Below are 24,311 nucleotides of genomic sequence, written 5' to 3'. Positions count from 1 at the left end.
CCCGATGTGGGGCTTAATCTCACGACCATGAGACCATGACCTGAGCCGAGATCAAGAATCGGACCCTTAACCAGTTGAGCCACCCAGGCGCCCCCCTCTGCAGTCTGTCTTGACGGGAGACCCAGGCTGCGCCCCGCCCCCCCCCCCAGGGTTGCCACACCATTTCTCCATTGGCGGTGTTAGGACTTGGGGTTATCATAAAACTGTGAACCAGTAGCCCTTCAAAAGCGCTGAATTCAGGTGAGAGGCTTGAAAACAGGGCAGTTAGACTTTTGGAGACCAGTAGGCTCAGCTAGGAAACCTGACTCCACACTCACTGGCCGGAAGGCCTTAGACGTGGTTCCAGAACCATGCTTGTAATCCAGACCATTTGTATATCAAAGCAAATTTCAAGAACCGTGGGCTCAGTTGTGGTCATGTGACGTTTGTCATCACGTACTATTCGAATTGCAAGACATCGCTTGCTTATCCCGGTAAAATGTATGAGAAATGTTTGCTCGTCGTGCAGAACCCTCGCAGAACAAGTTACTCGCGATGCAAGGATTTACTATAGTTGTAAGATCTAAAAGGCTCTTCTCCTTCCGGAAAGATAAAAGCAGGGCGTAGGACGTCATCTAATATTGGCATCCCAAGTGAAACCTGCCTTATTTGACAACTACGCTTAACAAGGACTTTCTAAGCAGAGGGAGATTAACATACTCTTTAATATCAATCTGAGGAGTCTTTTCAAGAGAGCTTATGAGATCCAATCATGGAAGTAGATGAGAGGAAGTGCAAAAAGGTGGGGGAGGGTAAGGGGCTGCCGTAGGTCCCAAACCGCCTGGTGGAAAAGAGAGATCTTTATACTAAATTGTAACATCAGTGTTTTTAATCTTCGTATTTAGTGTCTCTCTCTCTCTCTCTCTCTCTCTCTCTCTCTCTCTTTTAGCTCTTAGCTGTAATTATTTATAAGCTTACGCTTTACTGGATTGAATAAGAAGTATTTTGGCAGAGTCAAACACCTCATCACAGGGTAGGAGACAGGAACTGGGGACGGCCGGTGAGCGAATGTCAGAGGATTACAGTGTGTGTGGATCTCCTGACACCTAGCCGGGCTCTGCCCAGTGCATCGTCTGGTGGCCATTAGTCCTGGGGGACCCACTCTTAAGATCTGGAGAAAATGGGGACCTGCTTACCCAACTTTGAATCCCCATTCTCTCCATTAGGGTCTCCCGACATATTGGGCCAACGTCCAAGGGTTCAGGGGAGAAGGCTGAGGTGGGAGGAGACATTGTTTTCTGATTCCTGTGGCCTACTGTCCCTTAAGCTCATTTCTCTCTGATCTGGGCCTGAGCCAGTGCCACTCGTTGTCCTAAAACTGTAACTGAAGAGGTTTAATTCTAGCCCTGTCTTCTCTGTGTTGGTCTCCACGGAAAGCCGTGCCCAGCTGCCTTCAAGTTCAGAGCATGGAGTCTCTTTGCTGGCCATCAGAAAGACGGGGCCCCATGTGTCTCAGGCATGTTTAAATACCTTCCTTTCTTCTCTCCCCCCCTCCCCCCCAGTTTCCTATGAGCAGCATTGAACTTGTCCTACAAAAGCTGAAAGAAGAACAATCAAAATCCAGAGAGCTCAAGCAGGTATTTAGAAATGCTGACCCCAAGCTTACAAAGAGAGTGGATTATAATACATTCAGGTAAGCCAGAATTGTGCTAGCAATAATCTGTTTTCCCTTCAAGATCCCCCAAAGAGCGAAGAACAGTTTCTTCCCTAGTGCTTCCTAACTAATTTACTACGTACTTTTATTATTGTTACTGTCGTTGTTGTTATTACCGCTTGACATTTCTTTGGGTCCATGCCTTTGTGATCAAGTTTGGCCCGTTGCTAGTAAAGATTTATGCATTTGCATGTAAAAGAAGTTTGTAGGCAAGAAGGGAGAGACAAAAGCATTGAAAGTTCTGTTGTCTTGTGAATCGTGGTGTTGAGGGCTTGAGGGGTGGCCGTGAGAGCGCATCAGAGTGAGAGAGGCAGAAGAAAATGCAGCTCAGGGCACCCCTCCGAAATCTGGGGAACAAAGGAAGGGCCAGCTCCCCAGGAATGCGATCCAGTTGGAAAAGAGAGTGGAAACTTGTCCTGATTATCAGGCCAGAGGTGATACATACGTTTTGAAAAACCTAAACATATAGAAATCGAGGGGAAAATACACGGCAGTAGTTAGAACTGTACCAAGAGATCATGGACAATAAAGGTTTTCTCTAAGGTACAGCTGAATTCTGGGACTGGCCAGTGGCTGACCCTGGGCACATTGCCAAACGGTGGAAACCCAGGGAAATTCAAATTCAGGATCTAGTACAATTGTGAGACTTCTTAGCCTTGAAAACGAAGTGAATGGAGCGTTCAGGAGAATGTAAATTAAATCACGGGTGGGAGGACAAAGAGGACTTTCTCTTTAGGCTGAGAATTCTGGCTCCTGAAAACAATAGTGGCTGAGAGCTATTTAGGAAACTCGCTTGCTGACCAATGAGGATGTGAGCCCAGGAGAGGCTGGCAGGGAGGTCTTCCAACTCTGCGCCTGGAGTCGCCTGTTGCATCAGTACCTGGTGACCCGAGGCCACCGTCAGGCCCAAAGTGCCCCCCAGCCTCCCGTGTTGTTTTGACAGAGCTCTTTTGTGTCCCCGAAATGTTCTCTTGAGAGAAGCGGTCGGGACATATTTTTGTTGTTTGGTGTCGCCAACCTTCTGGGATCCATAAGAACTCATGGCTCTTTGTTATTGTTCGTAGTAGTGCACATGTTTGTGGCCTTTTGGAAAATAAACGGAGACAGAGAAAAGAGCAAAGACAATGGCTTAGGCCGTGGACTAATGGAAAGCAGTAGGGGAGAAAACACATTTCCATCAGAGCTGAGGCAGTGGCTTCGTTTGGTTATTTTGTGTCCTTTTTGGAAAAGCATCGTTCTCCCAACACTCTAGCAGAGCCCGTTGGAAACACTTTAGAGAGTTGATGGGACTTTGGGGGAGGCACTTGGGCCAGGCAGGAGATCCAAGGAGTTTGAAAAGTTGCTCTGCAGATGGAGGCCTGACCCCTCACCGTGGGTGGAATAAAGGACTGCCAGGCTGTGTGATTGAGGACAGCCTCGAGGCGTCGGGTGCTCAGAAGGAACCGGCACCCCCCGCACCGCCTCCCCCTCCCCGGCCCCGTCTTTAGACCCTCTCCTGGCCGGGAATCCCTTAAGATGAAAACCAGATCAGGTCATGCCCGGCTGGCAGAACCCTTCAGTGCCCTGCCATCGTGCTTACGGTAAGACCCAGACATCTTCGTGCAGCCGGCCCGGGCCCCGAGTGTTGTGACTGTTTGTATTTCCACTGTTATCACTTCTTCTTCCCCAGCCCTGTCCTCTGGCCTTGCTGGCTGCCGCTCAGTTTCTCAGACGCGTCAAGCGCTTTCCTGCCTCCAAACCTACGCGCGCGCGCTGTTCCCTCTGCTTGGAGCGCAGATTGTGCCACACCACGGTCCTTTTCACTGCAAACTCCAAGAGTCCTCTTAAGAGGGTTTTTTTTTTTTTTCTTTCTAATGCTTATTCATTTTTGAGAGCGAGAGCGAGTGTGAGTGAGGAAGGGGCAGAGAGAGAGAGGGGTGGGGGGACAGAGGATCCAAAGCAGGCTCTGAGCTGTGAGCACAGGGCCCGACACGGGACTCGAACTCAGGAACCGTGAGATCATGGCCCGAGCCGCAGTCGGATGCTTGACCTCCTGAGCCACCCAGGCGCCCCTAAGACGCCTCTTCAACGCTTAGTACAACTTGCAGCTACTCTGTTTGGACAGCCGTATGGGCGCGTGTGTGCTTGGGTGTCTTCTCCTGTGAGAACGGAGAAGGTTCCTGAGGGCCAGGCACCTCCACGGTCCTATTCACGGCCCTATCCTCGGCACCTAGCGCTGGCCTCAGTGAATGTCTTAGTTAGCTCCTGAATGGAATGCCGAACTGCTAGAATCATTCCTGGGGGGGTTCTAGTTTGGTGGCACTGCCTGCAGGTGAGCATGTAGATCAGGAGGCAGGACGTCCTGGTCAACACGACGTGTTTGGGGTCAGGCACTGTGCCTTCTGTGCTTGTGGGCCCCTAGCTTAATTTTTGAGAGAGAGAGAGAGAGAGAGAGAGAGAGAGAGAGAGCGCGCGCGTGAGGGAGGAGGGGGCAGAGAGATTGGGAGACACAGAATCCGAAGCAGGCTCCTCCCTGTCCGCGCCGTCGGGGCTCTCGAACCCATGAACCGCGAGATCGTGACCTGAGGCAAAGTCGGACGCTCAGCCGGCTGAGCCCCCCAGGCGCCCCTTCACCTCTCTCTCTTTTGTTCCTTACACCCTTTCCCAGCCAAAGGCGAAGGAACTCACGGCCAGTCTCCGTCACACCACACAAGATTTAGTTCTGGGTGCTCTCACTAGCTCATGTTTTTCTTTTCACTTATTTTCGTGTGTATGTCTGGGTGTGTGTTCCGAGAGCAGGGACACTCCCTTCCTGGTTTTCTGCTTGAGCCTCAGCACTTTTTACAGTGTCTGGCGCGTAGTAGGGCCAGAATGAAAATTCGTTGAGTGGCCACATCTCATCCTGCCCTCACTGCTTTGACTGCTGCCTCAGGGCTGATTTCTACCTACTCGGTCGTCAAGCTCAGACCCTTCTCTTGAGCTGTAGATCTGGAAATACGAATGCCTCCAGGACATTTCCCCGTTGGATGTGCCTTAGGCATCCCAAAATAACTTTTTCTAAGTTGACCTCATTTTCTTCTCCTCTAAAGTTGTACCTGGGGACCCTATCTTGGTAATAGCCACCACACTTGTGCCCAGGGCCCGGGGCCAGGGCCTGACTTTTCTCTGTCTTCTCTTCTGTCTTGACCTCTCCTACCCACCTTGAAACTATACTTATTTTTTTTTAATGTTTTTATTTATTTTGAGACAGAGAGCGCATGAGCAGGAGAGGGGCAGAGAGAGAGGGAGACGCAGAATCCGAAGCAGGCTCCAGGCTCTGAGCTGTGAGCACGGAGCCCGACGCGGGGCTCGAACTCACGGACTGTGAGATGATGACCTGAGCTGAAGTCGGACGCCCAACCGACTGAGCCACCCCGGCGCCCCAAAACTGTACTTCTTTTTAAAAAAAATTTTTTGGGAGGCGCTTGGGTGTCTCAGTCGGGTAAGCATCCGACTTCATCTCAGGTCATGATCTCGTGGGTCGTGAGTTCAAGCCCCACGTTGGGCCCTGTGCTGACAGCTCAGAGCCTGGAGCCTGCTTTGGAATCTGTGTCTCCCTCTCTCTCTCTCTGCCCCTCCCCCACTAGCACTCTCTTTCCCTCTCTCTCTAGAAGATAAGTAAACGTTACAAAAAATCAAAATTAAAAAAATTTTAATGTTTTTTATTTTGAGAGAGAGTGAGTGGGGGAGGGCAGAGAAAGAGGGAGACAGAATCCGAAGCAGGCTCCAGACTCCCAGCTGTCAGCACAGAGCCTGACGCGGGGTTCGAGCTCATGAACAGTGAGATCATGACCCGAGCCGAAGTCAGACACTCAACCGACTGAGCCCCCCCCCCAGGCCCCCCCAAAACTGCTTCTTAAGCTAACTTCTCTCCAACCCCAGCTTCATTGTTGTGGCTCAGCTTTTTACCACCGTTCACTTAGACTCTCTTGTGAACTGTGCAGCTCAGTCTCCTTTTCTTTACTCTCATCCGCCCAAGTGTTGCCAGAGGAACCTTCCTGAAATCTGATGATGTCATTCCTCTCCTCTAAATCCTGCGTCCTCGTTGTCTCCAGAGCAAATCCCGGCCTTTTGGTGTTTCGTGTGAGTTTGGTCATCGTCTGACCCTTGCCTGCCCCCGCCCCTTACTTCACCTCACAAGAAGACTTTTATAGAAGTCCCCATTTATCCAGCACTTACTATGGGCCACACGTGGTACCAAATGCATTTCGTCTACTACCCACGGGTAGCCCCTGTTGAGTTGTTTACTTCCTGGCCTCCATCGCTGGCTCCTGCCAAGCACAGTAGATGTTTGTTGAATAATCTAACGAGTGTGGCCCTATTTCTTGGGACCGTTCAGTCGAAAGCCTGCAGTGAACAAATAGATAATTGCTTGCCTTGCACTGGGGAGGGGCGGTCTGTCTCTGACTGTAAGGGAGTCCAGAGAGAGCCAGGCCTGATCCTCACTAGCCAGATGACTTGCGCAACTCAACTTCACCTACCTGCGCCTCACTTCTGCCCGTACGATGGTCTCTGAGGCCCTTTCTAGGCACTGCTGTTCCGAAACCCTTAAAATGTTGGTTTATAGATACACTCGTAAAGTGTTCCCCTTTCAACTACGCGCATTGCAAGAGTAGGGTGGGCAGGCAGAGACAGGATTGTGGCATAGGCCTCCAGGCTTCACTTGTGTGGGCCCCGAGTCTCTCCCCGGCTTCTGGGGCAGTGGTCCAAGCCCCAGGCACTTCCCTTCTCAGAGATTTGTGCCTCTCTCAGGGAAACCTTGAGAGTCGGGGCTAATAAACCACCTCTGCATAAGATGCCACAATTGATAACCGACCAATGGATTAATGTGTGGGCCTTCTTGACATCATCGCTTCCAAAATGACCCGAAGGAGCCCAGGGACAGGGGAAAACAGGAGGCAGTTTGGAGAGGGAATATTTCTCTTCTGCCCTGTGGGGGTCACTAGTTAATGCCTCTTCAGGGTCTGTCAGATTGGCCTCTGAGGGTCGCTGATTGTCACCCAGGCACGTGCAGAGAGGCCCTTCTCAGAGCCTCAGATGCCCGCTGGGCAGATTTCAGCAGGGAGCTGGGAAGGTCCAGTGTTCTGCGTAACCGGGAACGTGGCAGGGGTGAGGCTTCCCCATGTGGGCCCTGCATTCAGAGCGGCAGAAGGGCCCCATGCCAGGGAAGGTGTGGTCAGTCCCTGTCTCCGGCCCCCTCCCCAAGCCTTGACCTACCTACTGGAAGCGAGACCTGCCCTGTGTAGCCAGTGTACATTTTGGTTTTCTGTGTGCTCACCTTTTCTCCCCACCTGGGGAGAGGTCCCAGAGGGCAAGGCCCGTGCCCGGCTCACCCTTTTGTCTTTCCCGGATACCTCCGGGACCCAGTGTCTGAGGCCTCAATGCACATAGTAAGTTGTTGCATAGTTCTCCCTCAGAACCCCCCCACCCCTCGTCAATTGTCAGGTCAGGAGATCTCCTGTGACCATCCATGAATGTTAATAAATGAGGTTGGAAGAAACTCTTGAGAAACTTGGAGGCCACGAAGGTGGAAAATAAACGTCATTGTTGGTGGACCAAGGTCGGGAAACATTGTTCTAATCTGCCCCATTAGTGTCCTTTACTTCAAGGAAGAAGAATTATAAATTTGGTGCTTAGAACATTGTAATGATCTCATCCTGATTTATCTCAGACAATTATCTCTCCCTTGATGTGGTTTCGCTCTATCTTTATTTGAACAACTCTGCGTTCATTGTTATGGGTGTTTTTATTGTAAGTCTGACATCTTTTAAGGAAGCGACTCGTCTACGAATCTCTATGAACAAAAGCAGAAACGAAGACAAATTCCAAAAGGGCTCGAATGTCTACTCTCATCATGAACCAAATAAGACATTTTGACAGTGTTCATAACGTATCTTTGAGATGGGCGCCCCCGCGTATATCTTTTGAAAACCACGTTTTGAACCTTCCTTAAAGCATTAAGTATAAATAAGGTGACATCATAGGAAAGACACTGGCCTGGGAATCAAAAAGACCAAGATCTTTGATTTGATTCTGTCCCCGCCTGATGGTGTTCCTTGTATTGGTGAGGGCTTAGTTTTTTTAAAAAGCAGAATCTTCTCTGGCTCGTTAAGCAGAAAAGGAATTTTATTAAAAGGATCCTGACTGGTTCACAGTATCTTTGGAAGGACTCGAGAAATAAGCCTGAAACTAAATTCTAGGAACAGTGCCCAGAACTGGGCCCCGAGAACTTGTCTGATGGGAAAATGGCCTCTGTTACCACCGCCAAGAACTCGGTTTTATCACAGCCACCCCTTAACCACCACTTCTGGCGCCCTTTGCCACTGCTGAAAACTGGCTGAAACCAAACATGGTCTACACCTACCTGGTTTCCCCCCCGTTAATCCCTTCCAAGTCAAAGTCTTATGCAAACTTCCCTGATTGGCTGAGCCCGGGTCACCCGCCTGTTTCTAACTGCAAGAAAGGCTGGGAAATTGAGCTCTGACTTCCGTGTTGAGTGATGGGGGACACAATAGCAAATCCAAGCCAAGATGAGCCAGAGAGAGAACATAAAACGTGGACGTCAGGTACCGAACTCCGTCTGTAACCAGACCAAGCAAAACACTTGCGTGGTCTCAGCACTTTGTAAATACTTTTCTGACCCACCGAACAGCTAAACAGAATACAAAGCCCTGGCCTACAGTCTGCTACTTTTGCAATCTCTGACACACGTTTGTTTCTGAGTTTCAGTTGCCTTAAATGAGGGTATTGGATTAGCTTCGGTGAAGTTCCTAGATCGGAAGCTGGCAGTTGTATTTAGTTTGGCTTTTGTTTAATGTTTTATAAAGTTAGGAATTGCAACAAAAAAACCTTACATACCTAGCGCCTATTGAAAAACATGAAATTGAGCCCTACTTTTCCTCATGGCAAGAAGCCGTCCGTTGGGAGGAGAGTGGTAGCCTGTTTTCTGCATTTCTTCCCAGGCTCTGGGAAGGTGTCTTAACACCTTCTCCCGTGTATCTTACTTGTGCATCCTAGTAGGTACTTACTTGACTAACCCACGGATTAGATCACTATGATGTCCCTTCCAACCATAAGATTCCATTATTTTGTTAGCCCAGGTATAATGGAAATCGGCATTTAGGAATCACTGTATAAATAGCCCAACATAGAACCGAAGGCTGATTTTTAAATTCGAACTGAAGGCTGATTTTTAAATTACAACCTAAATATGATTGTGTACCTAAAAATCCAGAAGACTAAATTTAAAAATGGTTAAAACTCATAAGAGGATTCAAGAAAGTAACTAAACACAGGGAAAGTATACAAAAAGCAGTAGATTGGCTTTGTACCAGTAACAACCAGTTAGGAAATGTTATGTAAGGCGGGGGGCACTATTCAGTATAGCAACAAAAGTTATGAAATACTTGGGAATAAACTGTGCAAGAAATGTGGAAGACTAAAATGAATACAATTTTCAAAGCTTTGTTATATCCCATATATATATCCCATATATATATTATATGTTATATCCCATATATATATCCCATATATATATATCCCATATATATATATGGGAAAACAGTTGTCAAAATTCTTTTTTTTTTTTCATTTTATTTATTTTGAGATAGAGATGGAGATCAAGCAGGGGAGGGGCAGAGAGAGAGAGGGAGGCAGAATCCCAAGCAGACTCTGCTCTGTCAGTACGGAACCTGATGTGGAACTTGAACTCTCGAACCGTGAGATCACGACCTGAGCTAAAGTCGGACACGTAACGGACTGAAGTACGCAGGTGCCCCTGCTGTCAAAATTCTAATGTGTGCAGATTAATCTGTAGGTTTGAAATAGTTGCAGTCAGAATTACCATGTGGATTTTGGTGGTTGCTGTTGTTAGGTGGGGTTTTGTTTTGCGGGGTTGGGGGAGAGAAATTGGCTGATAGATTATGAAGTCCCTCAAAGAAATTAGAGTGTTGAGAACATGTTGAAAAAGTAGAATCTGAAACTCTAGAGACCAGACTTTATATCATTTGTAGATATTTGAAAACATTGTGACCTACTAGTAGAGGAATAAACCCAGATACCAGTAAAATACAGTATAGACACATTTTTATGGGTTTTCATGTAAGAGATGGAGAATTTCTCAAACCAATGGAGAAAGAATGGATTATTAATAAAAGCTCTTGTGACCACTGATTGGGCAACGTTTAATGCCTTTTTATTTTGTGGTAGGGCAGTTTCCAAAAGCCATAAAGGAAAAGTTGACTGTATTGACTACAGGAAAATGTTATGTTTCTCTATAGCAATAAGCAAACTCAAAAGATGCGGGACAGACTGAGAGAAGACATTTACAACTAATAACAGAACCAGGAATTAACGTTAAGGATTTATGAAAATCTCCCATAAAATCAACAGACAAAAATGAGTTAAGGACACAGTATTCGAATAGGCAGTTCACAGAAGAAACACAAATAGCCTTTAAACCCCTTGGGGCGCCTGGGTGGCTCAGTCGGTTAAGCGTCCAACTTCAGCTCAGGTCACGATCATGGTTCACAGGTTCGAGCCCCGTGTCAGGCTCTGTGCTGACAGCTCAGAGCCTAGAACCTGCTTTGGATTCTGTGTCTCCCTCCCTCTCTGCCCCTCCCTCGCTCGCTCGCTCGCTCTCTCCCAAAAATAAGTAAAAACATTTAAAAAAAAGAACATAACTGACTCCAGATGAGCATATAGGATAACAGGTACTCTCATTTTCTAGTGATGGGAACTTGAAATTTGTTCAGCTTTTTTTGGGGAGGACAGTTGGCATATCTGTCTAATGTTTGGAACCTTTTACCTAGTAATCGCACTCTCAGAAAGTTGTGCATTCAGAAAAAAAAATCTCACCGGTGGATTGTAAGAGATCTTCGTGTGTGCACGCGCACCCGCACGTAATATTTATTGCGGCACGCTTCGTAATAGCAGACACACGCAAACATCAAATGCCCAACAACAGGGGAATCGTGGGATACATCCTACTGCATCAGTTTAAGACAGTACTATTTGGCCATAAGAAAGGATGAAATAGACCACATATGCACACCCGAAGAAATAGTCAGTGTATCGGTGAGGAGTAGCTAAGGAATGCTATGGTAACAACTAATCCCCCCCCCCAAATCTCCGGGAATTAAAGCAACAAAAGTTGATTTCCCTCTCACTCTGTGTCTCCATTGTGGTTGTGGGGGAAACACTGTTCATTGCAGTCACACAGGGACTGAGGCTAACAAAACAGCCCCTGCCTTGAACGTCGCTGATCAGTGGGCCGGAGAGAGAATTTTGGAGGGTCCAGCCCAACAGATGCGCGGCTGGGAGGAGCTACATCTCGTTTACATTCTCAGTGCAGTGCCCCTGTATGCAGAAGAACGAGAGAAACCAGAGATTGGTGAACACTAACGGCCGCCATATGGAAGTCGTGTGGTTGTGTAGATAAGGCAAAATTCAGAAGTCCGTGTGATATGATCCTTTTTATGAAAATACCGAAAGGTTATGCGTACATATATTTTTACGTAACTATCTCAAGGATTGTGTATCCTTTGAAGACGCCCACTTCAAGCAGCTTGAAACAGACCATGCCTCATTCTTTGACACATACTTTTTTTTTTTTAACGATGACAATTAAAAAAAAAAAACAACAACTAAAAAAACAAATAGAACCCCAACAAATAAAGCAAAAATCCTGGGCAAAAAGCACTGAACGTTTTTGATTTCTTGCTTCAGTTTCCAGAAAGAACGAATGACAAATGCTGGCAGGATGTACTGAGCAAAAGTCAAGAGGCTCAGAATCCTAGAACAGGGTGCGAGATTCTTCCACCTGATGCTCTGCTCTGTTAATAAAACTCTAGAGCTTTAAAATTAAATTTTGGGATGGAGTAGTTTTTATAATTTTCAAATGCTTATCAAGTTAGCGATGAGGTCTTACCCATTCATTTCTCCCCAACATTTTTTAAAATTTTTTTATTAAAAATTTTTTTAATGTTTATTTTTGACAGAGAGAGACAGAGCATGAGCGGGGTAGGGGCAGAGAGAGAGGGAGACACAGAATCTGAAGCAGGCCCCAGGCTCCGAGCCCTCCACACAGAGCCCAACGTGGGGCTCGAACTCACGGACCGTGAGATCGTGACCTGAGCCGAAGTCGGACGCTCAACCGACGGAGGCACCCAGGCGCCCCGTCCCCCCAACATTTTAGGGAAATGTTAAAACACTCAGAAAATTTGAAGGGAAAGGGGTACAGAAAAGTGACCATTCACATACCTACTATGTAAGTGTATCACTAACATTTTACTATATTTGCTTTATTACACATTTCTGTTTCTACATCCCTCTGTTCATCCGTTAACATCTCAGTTTTGGTGTGTTTCAAAGACAGACATAGACATCAGTTACCTTCCCTTTAGATATTTCAGCATGCTTAACATTTATTTACAGTTCTTTTCTTTTTCTATAAAATTCACGTTCAATGAAACGCACAAACCTTAAGTGTATGTTTACTGGGGGTTGGGTTTTTTTTTTTTTTTGCTTTTTTAAAATTAAGTTTTTATTTTAATTCCAGTAGAGTTAACATACAGTGTGCTAGGGGCGCCTGGGTGGCGCAGTCGGTTAAGCGTCCGACTTCAGCCAGGTCACCATCTCGCGGTCCGGGAGTTCGAGCCCCGCGTCAGGCTCTGGGCTGATGGCTCGGAGCCTGGAGCCTGTTTCTGATTCTGTGTCTCCCTCTCTCTCTGCCCCTCCCCCGTTCATGCTCTGTCTCTCTCTGTCCCAAAAATAAATAAAAACAAACAAACAAACAAAAAACATACAGTGTTCTATTAGTTTCAGGCGTACAATGTAGCGATTCAACACTTCCATATGGCACCCGGTGCTCATCACAAGTGCCCTCCGTAATCCCCATCACCTGTTTTACCCATCCCTCCACTCACCTCCCCTCTGGTCACCAACCATCCGTTTGTTCTCTATAGTTAAGAGTCTCTTTCTTGGTTTGCTTCTCTCTCTGTCTCTCCTTTTCTCATTTGTTTTGTTTCTTAAATGCCACATACGAGTGAGATCATACGGTATTGGTCTTTGGCTGCCTTATTTTGCTTAGTATTATACTCTCTAGCTCCATCCACGTTGCTGCAAATGGCCAGATTTCAGTCTTTTTTTACAGACGAATAATATTCCCTTGTATTTCTGTACCACATCTTCTTTATCAGTTCACCTACCTATGGGCCTTTGAGCTGTTTCCATAATTTGGCTGTTGCAGGTAAATACAATAAACATAGGGGCTCCAATAAACACAGGGGCACATATGTTCCCTTGAATTAGTGTTTTTGTATTTCAGGGGTAAATACCCAGTGGTGTGAGTACAGGGTCATAGGGTAGTTCTCTTTCTTTCTGAAGAACCTCCATTCAGTTTTCCACAGTGGCTGCACCAGTTTGCATTCCCACCAACAGTGCAAGAGGGTTCCCGTTCTCCGCATCCTCTCTAGCATGCGTAGTTTCCTGATTTGTTCATTTTAGCCGCTCTGACCGGCGTGAGGTGGTATCTCAGTGTGGCTTTGATTTGCGTTTCCCTGATGATGAGTGATGTTGAGCATCTTTTCATGTGTCTGTTGGCCATCTGGATGTCTTCTTTGGAGAAATGTCTGTTCATTTCTTCTTCCCATTTTTTTAAACTGGATTATTTGGTTTCTAGGTATCGATTTGCATAAGGTCTTTATATATTTTGGATACTCTTTATCAGATAGGTCATTTGAAAATATCTTCTCCCATTCAATAGTTGCCTTTTAGGTTTGTCGATTGTTTCCTTCACTGTGCAGGAGCTTTTTATTTTGATGTAGCCTCAATAGTTTATTTTTGCTTTTATCTCCCTTGCCTCAGGAGACCTATCTAGAAAAATGTTGCTACAGCCACTGTCAGATTACTGCCTGTTCTCTCTTCGAGGACTTTTATGGTTTCAGGTCTCACAATTAGGTCTTTAATTCATTTTGGTTTAATTTTGTGTATGATGTAAGAAAGTGGGCCAGTTTCATCCTTGCGCTGACCAGTTTCCCCAGCACCGTTTGTTGAAGAGACTGTCTTTTTCCTGTTTCGTATTCTTTCTTCCTTTTTCATAGATTAATGACCATATAATTGTGGGTTTATTTCTGGGTCTTCTGTTCTCTTCCGTTGATTTGTGTGTCTGTTTTTGTGCCAGTACCATACTGTTTTGATTAATACAGCTTTGCAGTATAACTTCAAGTCTGGAATTGTGATGTCTCCAGCTTTGCTTTTCTTTCTCAAGGTTGCTTTGGCCATTTGGGGTCTTTTGTGGTTCCATATAAACTTTAGGACTGTTTCTTCCAGTTCTGTGAAAAACGCTGTTGGTATTTTAATAGGGATTGCATTAAATGTGTAGATTGCTTTGGGTAGGATAGACATTTTAACAATATTTGTTCTACCAATCCATGAGCGTGGAATGTCTTTTCATTTCTATGTGTCATCTTTAATTTCTTTCATCAGTGTTTTCAAAATACAGGCCTTGTACCTCTTGGTTAAGTTTATTCCTGGGTACTTTATTATTTTTGGTGCAATTGTAAATGGGATTGTTAATTTCTCTTTCTGCTGCTTCATTTTTATTATATAGAAATTCAACAGATTTCTCTGTACATTGATTCTGTATCCTCTGAATTTGTTGAATTTTTTCATCCGTTCTAGTAGGTTTTTGGTGGAGTCTTTAGGGTTTTCTGTATATGCCATCGTGTCGTCCGCAAATAATGAAAGTTTTACTTCTTAGAAGTTTGGATGCCTTTTATTTCTTTTTGTTGTCTAACTGCTGTGGCTAGGTATTCCAGTACGAGATTGAATAAAAGTGGCGAGAGTGAACGTCCTTGTCTGATTCCTGACCTTATGGGGGAAGCTCTTAGATTTTCCCCATTGAGTATGATGTTCGCTCTGGGTTTTTCATATAAGCCCTTTGTTATGTTGGGTATGTTCCCCCTAAACCTACTTTGTTGAGGGCTGTATCATGAATGGATGTTGTACTTTGTCGAGTGCCTTTTCTACATCTATTGAAACGATCACACAGCTTTTATCCTTTCTTTTATTGGTGTGATGTATCATGTTGATTGATTGGCGAATATTGAACCACCCTGGCAACCCAGGAATAAACCCCACTTGATCATGGTGAATGATTTTTTTAATGTATTGTTGGATTTTGGTGTGCTAGTATTTTGTTGAAGATTTTTGCATCTGTCTTCATCAGAGATATTGGCCTGTATTCATTTTTTGTGGTGTCTTTGTCTGGCTTTGGTGTCTGGGTAATGCGGGCCTCATAGAATGAGTTTGGAAGTTTTCCTTCCTTTTCTGTTTTTCGGAAGAGTTTGAGAAGAATAGGTATTACCCCTTCTTTAAATGTTTGGTAGAATTCACCTGTGAAGCCATCTGGTCTTAGACTTTGGCCTGTTGGCAATTCTTTGATCACTGATTCGATTTCCTTGCTGGTAATCAGTCTGTTCAAATTTTCTATTTCTTCCTGTTTCAGGTTGTCCAATTTGTTGGCATGTAACTTTTCATAACATTCTCTTACAATTATTTATATTTCTGTGATGTTGGTTGTTATTTCTCCTCTCTTTTGTGATTTTGTTTACATTCTTTCTCTATCTCTCCCCCTTTTTTTTTTTTATGTTAAGTGTGGCTAGAGATTTATCAATTGTACTTATTTTTTCAAAGAACCAGTTCCTGGTTTCATTGAGCTGTTCTAATTTTTTTTTTTTTTAGTTTCTTTTTTCTTTTTTTTTTTTCAACGTTTATTTATTTTTGGGACAGAGAGAGACAGAGAATGAACGGGGGAGGGGCAGAGAGAGAGGGAGACACAGAATCAGAAGCAGGCTCCAGGCTCCGAGCCATCAGCCCAGAGCCTGCCGCGGGGCTCGAACTCCCGGACCGCGAGATGGTGACCTGGCTGAAGTCGGACGCTTAACCGACTGCGCCACCCAGGCGCCCCCTTTTTTTTTTTAGTTTCTATGTGAATCTTGTTTTGTATCTGTCTTGTTTTTTATCTTGGGTTTTATCTGTCACCCTGCTTTTGATTGGAGAATTTAGTCCTTTTACATTCAAAGTAATGTAAATCCTTTACATAATAAATGCATGTATTTACATAATAAATTTATTTATTGCCTTTTCGTTATTGTTTTATGGTTGTTTTTGTAGTTTTTCTCTCATCCTTTCTTGCTTTCTTTCATGGTTTGTTGGCTTTCTTTAGTGATATACTTGGATTCCTTTCTCTTTATTTTTTATTCTAATCTATGACTGGTTTTTTTTTTTTTTTAATTTTTTTTTAATTTTTTTTCAACGTTTTTTATTTATTTTTGGGACAGAGAGAGACAGAGCATGAGCGGGGGAGGGGCAGAGAGAGAGGGAGACACAGAATCAGAAACAGGCTCCAGGCTCTGAGCCATCAGCCCAGAGCCCGACGTGGGGCTCGAACCCACGGACCGCGAGATCGTGACCTGGCTGAAGTCGGACGCTTAACCGACTGCGCCACCCAGGCGCCCCAATCTATGACTGGTTTTTAATTTGTGGTGACTGTTATGTTTGTATGTAACATCTTTTGCGTATAGCAGCCTATATTAAATAGAGATGGTCGCTTAAATTTGAACCCGTTCTTTACTCCTCTCCTCCCACGTTTTAGGTATATGGTGTCATATTTTATATCCTTTTGTTTTATGAATCCCTGATTTTTACAGATATACTTGTTTTTACTGTTTTTGTGTTTCCTGCCTTTCATACTCTCACTTACGGTCTTTCCTTTCCACTCAGAGAATCCCCCTTAATGTTTCTTGTAGGGCTGGTTTAGTGGTCATGAACTCCTTTAGTTTTTCGTTTGTCTGAAAAACTTTATCTCTCCTTCTATTGTGTATGATGGCCTTACCGGATAGAGTGGTCTTGGGTACAGATTTTTCCTTTCCAGCACTTTTTTTTTTAATGTAAACCCTATCCCCAACTTGGGGCTTGAACTCATGACCCTGAGATCAAGAGTTGCATGCTCTACCACTGACCCAGCCAGCCACCCCCCCTTCCAGCACTTTGAATATATCATGCCATTCCCTTCTGGCCTGCAAAGTTTCTGCTAAAACTGTTGATAGCCTTATGGGATTTCCCCTGTATGTAACTGCCTTCTTTTACTGCTTTTAACATTTTTTTCTTTATCACTACTTTTTGCCATTAAAAAAATTTTTTTTTACATTTATTTATTTGTGAGAGACAGAGCACAAGCGGGGGAGGGGCAGAGAGTGAATGAGACACAGAATCCAAAGCAGGTTCCAGGCTCCGAGCTGTCAGCACAGAGCCCGACATGGGGCTCAAACTCACAAACCGTGAGATCATGACCTGAGTTGAAGTCGGACGCTTAACCGACTGAGCCACCCAGGTGCCCCTACTCTTTGCCATTTTAATGTGGACCTCCTCAGCTTGATTTTGTTGGGGAACCTCTGTGCCTCCTGGATCTGGATCTGGATCTGGATATCTGTTTCCTTCCCCAGATTAGAGAAGTTTTCAGTTATTATTTCTTCAAATAAATTTTCTGCCCCCTTTCTCTCTCTTCTTATGGGATCCCTATGATCGTTTACTGAGTTTTGACAAATGCATACACCTGTGCAACCCAAGCCTCTGTTAAGGCGTAGAATATTATCATTCCTCCATTCAGAAAGCAAGCACGGTTCTAATTTTTTCCCCACAGTAGGTCGTTTCCCCCCCACCCCACCCCGGTTCTAGAACTCCATATAAATATACTGTATGTATTCTTTGGTGGCCTCTCTCATTTGGTATGATTTTTGAGATTCATCCATATTGTTGGGTATATTCATTCCGTTACATTGCCAAGTAGTATTCCGTTGTATGAATATACCATCACCTGTTTATTATTTCCCCTGCTGATAGATATGTGGGTTATATCTAGTTTTTGGCCAGTATAAATAAACGTGTGCTGAACTTTCTCACTCAGTTATTTTCCTTAACATACATTTTTATGTCTCTTGGTTACATACCTAGGAATGGAATTGCTAGGTCACAGGTGTATGTTTAGGTTTTTAAGAAGTGGCCACGCCTTTTATTAAGGTAGTTTACATTCCCCCTAACAATGTATGAGGAGTCTGGTCGCTTCTCAACCTTGGCACTGTTTGATATTGTTAAGCTTTTTCATCTAAGCCATCTGGTAGATATGTAGTAGTGTCTCACTGTAGTTTAATTGTGTATTTTCCTGATGACCCATATTGTTGAACATGCCCTTTGGCTAATATGTAGATCTTTTTTTGTGAAGTGTCTTTTCCATTTTTTTTTTTTTTTGCCAGTTTTTACGGTTATTTGGTGGTGTATCATTGAACTGTAGGAGTTTGTTGTATTTCCTGGATTCTAATCACTTATCAGATACCTATCTTGTAAATACTTTGCTCCCGGTTTCTGGCTTGCCTATTCACTTTCCCAGTGACGTCCTTCGATGAGCACTATTTGCTTTTTCAGTTTTGATGAAGTGCAAATTGCCACTCTGTTCTTTAATGGTTATTGCTTTCTGTAATATGTTTAAGATCTCTTTGGCTCCTTCAGAGCCACCAAGATATTCTCCTATATTTCCCTGTAATAGCTTCATTATTTTAGCTTTCCTTTTTAAGTTTAGGATTTTTCGCAAATTAAATTCTGTGCATGGCATGAGGCATACGTGGAGGTTTACTTAAATTTTTTAAAATGTCCACTTGAAATTCTTATGAGCCAGAATACTTCATATTAAAATAGATAATAACTTTAGAGCTTTAAATTATGATTTTAAAATGAAAGAGTTTTTATGATTTTTAAATTTGCATTAAATTAATGACAGTGTCTGGGGCACCTGGCTGGCTTAGTCGGTTAAGCGTCTGACTTAAGCTCAGGTCATGATCTTACGGTTCGTGAGTTCGAACCCCGAGTCATGCTCTGTGCCGACAGCTCGGAGCCTGGAGCCTGCTTCGGGTTCTGGGTCTCCCTCTCTCTCTGCCCCTCCCCCACTCATGCTCTGTCTCTCTCTCTCAAAAATAAATAAACAGTAAAAAAAAATTTTTTTTAATTAATGATCGTGTCTTACCCATTCATTTTTTTCTTATTCTGCGGCATGGTTTTGACTATTAAAATTACAAATCCTCTTTTGCCAAAGAGGCTGAAATGCTGAGTTTTAAATTTTTTTCTTCTATCTTATAATTTTCAGTAATTTCCTCAGGGGCACCTGGGTGGCTCAGTCGGTTGAGCCTCTGACTTTGGCTCAGGTCATGATCTCCCGGTTCGTGAGTTCGAGCCCCACATAGGGCTCTCTGCTGTCAGCGCAGAGCCCGCTTCAGATCCTCTGTCCCCCTCTCTCTCTGCCCCTCCCCTGCTTGCTCTCTCTCTCTCTCTCTCTCAAAAATAAACAAACATTAAAAAAATAATTTCCTCCACGTAATACGTTCCCACTTCGTGAGAATTGAAGTATTTTCAGTAAATTAACATCCCAGTGAACAAGAAATGCCGATTACCAGTTACCGTATTAACTGATGGAATCTGTATACTGCGTGCATACAGCAGATTGTGTTTTCCAAAGATGGCTTCAACAGTATCTCCCATCCAACATATTTATCTGCAGTGTGAACTTGGCACTCCTTCCCCTGAGAAGGTGGGGCCGTTTCCCCTTGAATCTTAAGTGGCCTTGTGATTTACTTGTAACTCATAGAGGGTGACAGAATTGATGCCGTGTGACTTCTGAGGCCAGGTCAGAGAAGATGGTGACGGGGCTGCTGCATCGTCCGCTGTGACCCTTGGCTTTTGGAGCCCCGGCTCACCACGTATGAAGTTCTACCGCCTTGAGGCCGCCATGCTGTGAAGCCCAGGCTACATGGAGAAGCCGTGTACAGGCGGTTATTTCATGGGCAGCCCAAACTGGGACCTCAGGTCATGGCTATTGCCACGCATCGGACTGGTGAGCGACGTCCTTCTCGTGAGTCCAGCCCCCCGGTTACAGAATCTTCCAGGTTGAAGCCCCATACGTACTTCGTGCCCTGTCTGAATTCCTGGCCCACGAGATCCGCGAACACAACAACAAGGGTGTTTTAAGCCGTTAAGTTTTAAGATCACTTGTGAAACAGCAGTATTAACTGGAGCAAGGAATTAGAATACGAAAACTATGCTGTCCTCAGACTAAGTATTTAAGTGTCGGAGAGACCGTTTGACAGCCCGTAGTGCCTCAGAATCCGGGCTTTCCAGTTCTTCGGTTGCGGAGGTAGAGAAATGTTGTGCCGCATCTTTGATGTCGCTCGTAGGAAAAAAATCTCCACGTCTCATTAGAATGTAGAATATGACCCCCCCCCCCCAAAAAAAAAAGATTCTTTGCACTTACATCACCACCTGGAAGAATAGTGAACTCTCTTCCTTTTACCTGAACTCAGCCAGGGGAGGTGGAGGCTTTTGTGAATTTAGATGTGTTTTCCATCCAAAGGAGAGATCGTGGTCTCATTTTCCAAGACCGCACTTGATTGATTGATTGATTGATTATTTATTTATAAATGTTTGTTTATTTTGAGAGAGAGAGAGCAAGCAAACAGGGGAGGGGCAGAGAGAGAGAGGGGGGTGGGGGGAGAGAATCCCAAGTAGGCTCCATGCTGTCAGCACAGAGCCCAGCATGGGGCTTGGTCTCCGGAACCACGAGATCATGACCTGAGCCAAAGTCAAGAGTCAAATTCTTAACTGACTGAGCCACCTAGGCACCCCACACTTGATTTTTTAAATTCTAATTTCTTTTTAAATGTACATACAAAAGGATTTGCACATTTTTTTTTTTAACGTTTATTTATTTTTGGGACAGAGAGAGACAGAGCATGAACGGGGGAGGGGCAGAGAGAGAGGGAGACACAGAATCGGAAGCGGGCTCCGGGCTCCGAGCCGTCAGCACAGAGCCCAACACGGGGCTCGAACTCACGGACCGTGAGATCGTGACCTGGGCCGAAGTCGGACGCTCATCCGACTGAGCCACCCAGGCGCCCCCAAGGATTTACACATTTTGGTGTACGTACAGCTCTATGATTGTGTCAAATCCCTAGAGTTGTGTGGCCACCACTACAATAAAGATCACCCCTGCCTCCTCACTGAAACAAACAAACCAATAAATAAAACAAGAGGAGAAGGAGAAGGAAGAAATCTGCTTTCTCCTGAGTAAATTCCTAGGAATGGAACAGGATCATATATGGTAGCCATATTTAACTTTGTGTGAAGCCGTTAGGTTGGTTTTGTTGGGGGTTTTTCTTCGACTTTTTCTACATCTTCTGTTAGATTTTCCCCTAGATACCAGATTGTTTTGGTCCTCTTCTGAATGGTATATTTTTTAGCGGTTGCCCCAAAGTTCACAATATGCATTCACAGTTAATCCAAATCCACTTTGTTTCACGGACAGTGCAGGAACCTCATACTAACAGAATATTCCTAATCCTTCCCTGCCGTCCTTTGTGTCATCACTGTCATTGATTTCTTTTATACAGAAGCACATGCGTATTACATATATGCGTAATCAAATATATTGTTGCTATTATTTTGAAGAGGCTCTTAGATCACTTAAGAATAAGCAGAATCAAAATATTTACCTTCACTTCTTCCTTCTCTAATGCTCTTTCTTCCTTTATGTGGATCCAAGTTTCTGAAATAAACCAACTTCCTTCTTTCTGGCAAACTCCTTTCAACATTTCTTGCAAGGCACGTCTACTGGCCACAGACTCCCTCAATGTTTGTCTCAGAAAGTCTTTATTTCTCCTTCCCTTTTGAAAGGGTAGTTTAGCAGGACTCAGAATTTGGGGTTTATAGGGTCTTCTCTCTCAATGTTTTAAATATTTCACATCACTCTCTCCTTATTTGCATGGTTTCGGAGTTTTCTACCGTTTGAATACCATATGCCTACGTGTAGTTTTGGGGGGGTTGTATCCTGCCAAATGTTCTCTGTACTTCCTGGATCTGTGATTTGGTGTCTGACGTTAGTTTGGGGGAAATTCTCAAACACGATTGCTTTATATATTTCTGCTGTTCCTTTCTTTCCTTTCCTTCTAGTATGCCCATTGTACCTTTTGTAGTTGTTGCAAAGTTCGTGGATATTCTGTGCCTCTTATTTTCAGTCTTTTTTCTCTTTGCTTTTCAGTTTTGGATGTTTCTGTTGACATGCCCTCAAGAGCAGAGGTTCTTTCCTCAGCTGTGTACTAGTCAGGCCATCAAGGGCATTGCTCATTTCTGTTGCCCTGTTTTTTTATCTCTGACATTTCTTCTTGACTCTTAGAATGTCCATCTCTTTGCTTCCTTTATCCATCAGTCCTTACATGTTGCCTGTTTTCGCCATTAGATAGTTAAAATATCATTTTAAATTCACAGTGTAAAAATTGCACATTACTGCCATACCTGAGTCTGGTTCTGATTCTTGCTCTGTCTCTTCAAACTGTGGTGTTTTTGTTGTTGTTGTTGTTGTTGTTGTTTTGCCTTTTAGGATGCCTGGTAATTTTCTGTTCAAAGCTGGACATGGTGGGCTGTGTAAAAGGCATTCTGGTAAATAAGCCTTTAGCGAATGGTAAAGTGTGGGCAAAAGCGAGCGTTCTCTACCGCTGTGATTAGGTCTCAGCCTTTTAGTGTGCCTATGTCCCTTGGCTGTGAACTTCACAAGCACCTTTCATTTTCTCCCCTTTTCTCCCTTTACATGGGGCAGGATGGCCGAAGGGGGCTAGATTTGGGTATTTTCCTTCCCCGTGTGGAACACTCAAAGGGGCTGGAGTTGAGTCATTCGCTTGCCCCAGCTCAGTTAGGCTCTAATGAAACCCCGGTAGGTTAGGCTCTGGTAAAAATAGTTTCCCCTGAGGGAAGACCTTGTTAAGAAGGACAGAACATTCTAGCAGATTTAAAAATGGTTGCTTTTCTGGGACACCTGGGTGGCTTAGTCGGTTGAGCATCTGACTTCGGCTTGGGTCATGATCTCACAATTCATGAGTTCCAGCTCCACATTGGGCTTGCTGCTGTGAGTGCAGGGCCCGCTAAGGATCCTCTGCCCCTCCCCCACTTGCACTCTCTTAAAAATAAATATTTTTTATTTTAAGTTTATTTTGAGAGAGAGAGAGTGAACGCGCAGCTGGGGAAGAGGCAGAGAAAGAGAGAATCCCAAGTAGGTTCCGCATCACCAATGCAGAGCCCGTTGCGAGGTTCAAACTCACCAACTGTGAGATCATGACCTGAGCAGAAGTACGATGCTTAACTGATTGAGCCCCCCCCCCCGCCCGAAATAAACATTTAAAAAGTAATAAAATACAAAATAATAGTGGTTACTTTTCCTCTCTTCCTGATACAAGCCAGAGGGGATTTTTCTTTGATATTCACTGTGAGAACCTGGTTGATATCCTGGAGCTAAAACTCACAAACGTATGGGGCCCCGTTGATCACCAGCTTCCCTTGAAGTTTTCATCTCAGATTTGTCCACACTGAACCTCCAGAGATTTGTCAATTGTAGATCGTATTTTTCAACCCTGCTACTAGTTACCCTGGACCTGTCTACTCTGGTAAGCCGTAATCCTCTCTATTTGCCTGTTTGTCTGTCTTTCCAATTTGGGGGGATGTGGTTTGCCCTGACACCTCTCTCTGGCGGATCTAAGAAGCGTTGCTGATTTTTCAGTGTGTTCAGCTTTTTACTTCCCAAATTGTTACTTATTTATTTACAAGTTTATTTATCTTGAGAGAGAGAGAGAGCAGGGAAGGGGCAGAGAGAGAGAGGGAGAGAGAAAATCCCAAGCAAGCCCCACGCTGTCAGCACAGAGCCCGACACAGGGCTCGAACTCACGAACTGTGAGGTCATGACCTAAGCTGAGACCAAGAGTTGGATGCTTAACTGACTGAGCCACCCAGGCGCCCCCCACCCCCAAATTGTTTTTTTGAAAGTGGTTGTTTCACTTTCTGTTTTTACCAAGAGTCTTTGAGAGTTCCAGTTCCTCCACATGCTTACCACACTCGCTATGTTTAATTTACCACATGCTTACCACACTTGCTTGCCTGTTTAATTTCAGCCATTCTAACAGATGTGTATTAGGATCTTCTCGTAGTTTTGATTTGAATTTTCCTAATGATTACTGACGTTAAACTTATTTTCATGAGCTTCGTTGCCATCCATATATCTTCTTTGATAAGCTGTTCAAGGCTTTTCCCCATTTTTTGAGGTTGTTTATTTGTTTCTGGGTTTTGAGAGTTCTTTATATATTCTGGATACAAGTCTCTTATGAGATATATGATTACAACATATTTTCTCTTTGTCTCTGGCTTGTGATTCTATTCCTTTAAAGATGTCTTTTATTTTTTTTTTAATGTTTATTTACTTTTGAGAGAGAGAGAGAGAGAGAGAGAGAGAGAGAGAGAGAGAGAAACCACAACCGGGAGAGGGACAGAGAGAAGGGAGGAGACACAGGCTCCAGGCTCTGAGCTGTCAGTGCACAATCTGATGCAGGGCTGGAACCCACGAACCATGAGATCATGACCTGAGCCAAAGTCAGATGCTTAACCGACTGAGCCACCCAGGTGCCTGTAAAGGTGTCTTTTAAAGAGCAAAAGTTTTGGGGCACCTGGGTGGCTCAGT

At 44.5% G+C, this 24,311-nt stretch overlaps 1 protein-coding gene across 1 annotated transcript in view; it reads left to right on the top strand.

Annotated features, from left to right (window-relative positions):
* EFHC2 (EF-hand domain containing 2) overlaps positions 1–24,311 on the top strand; it is a 200,634-nt gene that overhangs the window by 118,585 nt on the left and 57,738 nt on the right. The window contains exon 11 of the mRNA XM_043569816.1: positions 1,542–1,672. Coding sequence (XP_043425751.1) covers positions 1,542–1,672 — 131 coding nt within the window. The remainder of the gene's footprint in view (positions 1–1,541; positions 1,673–24,311) is intronic.

The sequence above is a fragment of the Prionailurus bengalensis genome, chromosome X (assembly GCF_016509475.1).
Source record: "Prionailurus bengalensis isolate Pbe53 chromosome X, Fcat_Pben_1.1_paternal_pri, whole genome shotgun sequence".
Lineage (NCBI taxonomy): Eukaryota > Metazoa > Chordata > Mammalia > Carnivora > Felidae > Prionailurus > Prionailurus bengalensis.
This window is presented reverse-complemented; position numbering and strand designations above follow the sequence as displayed.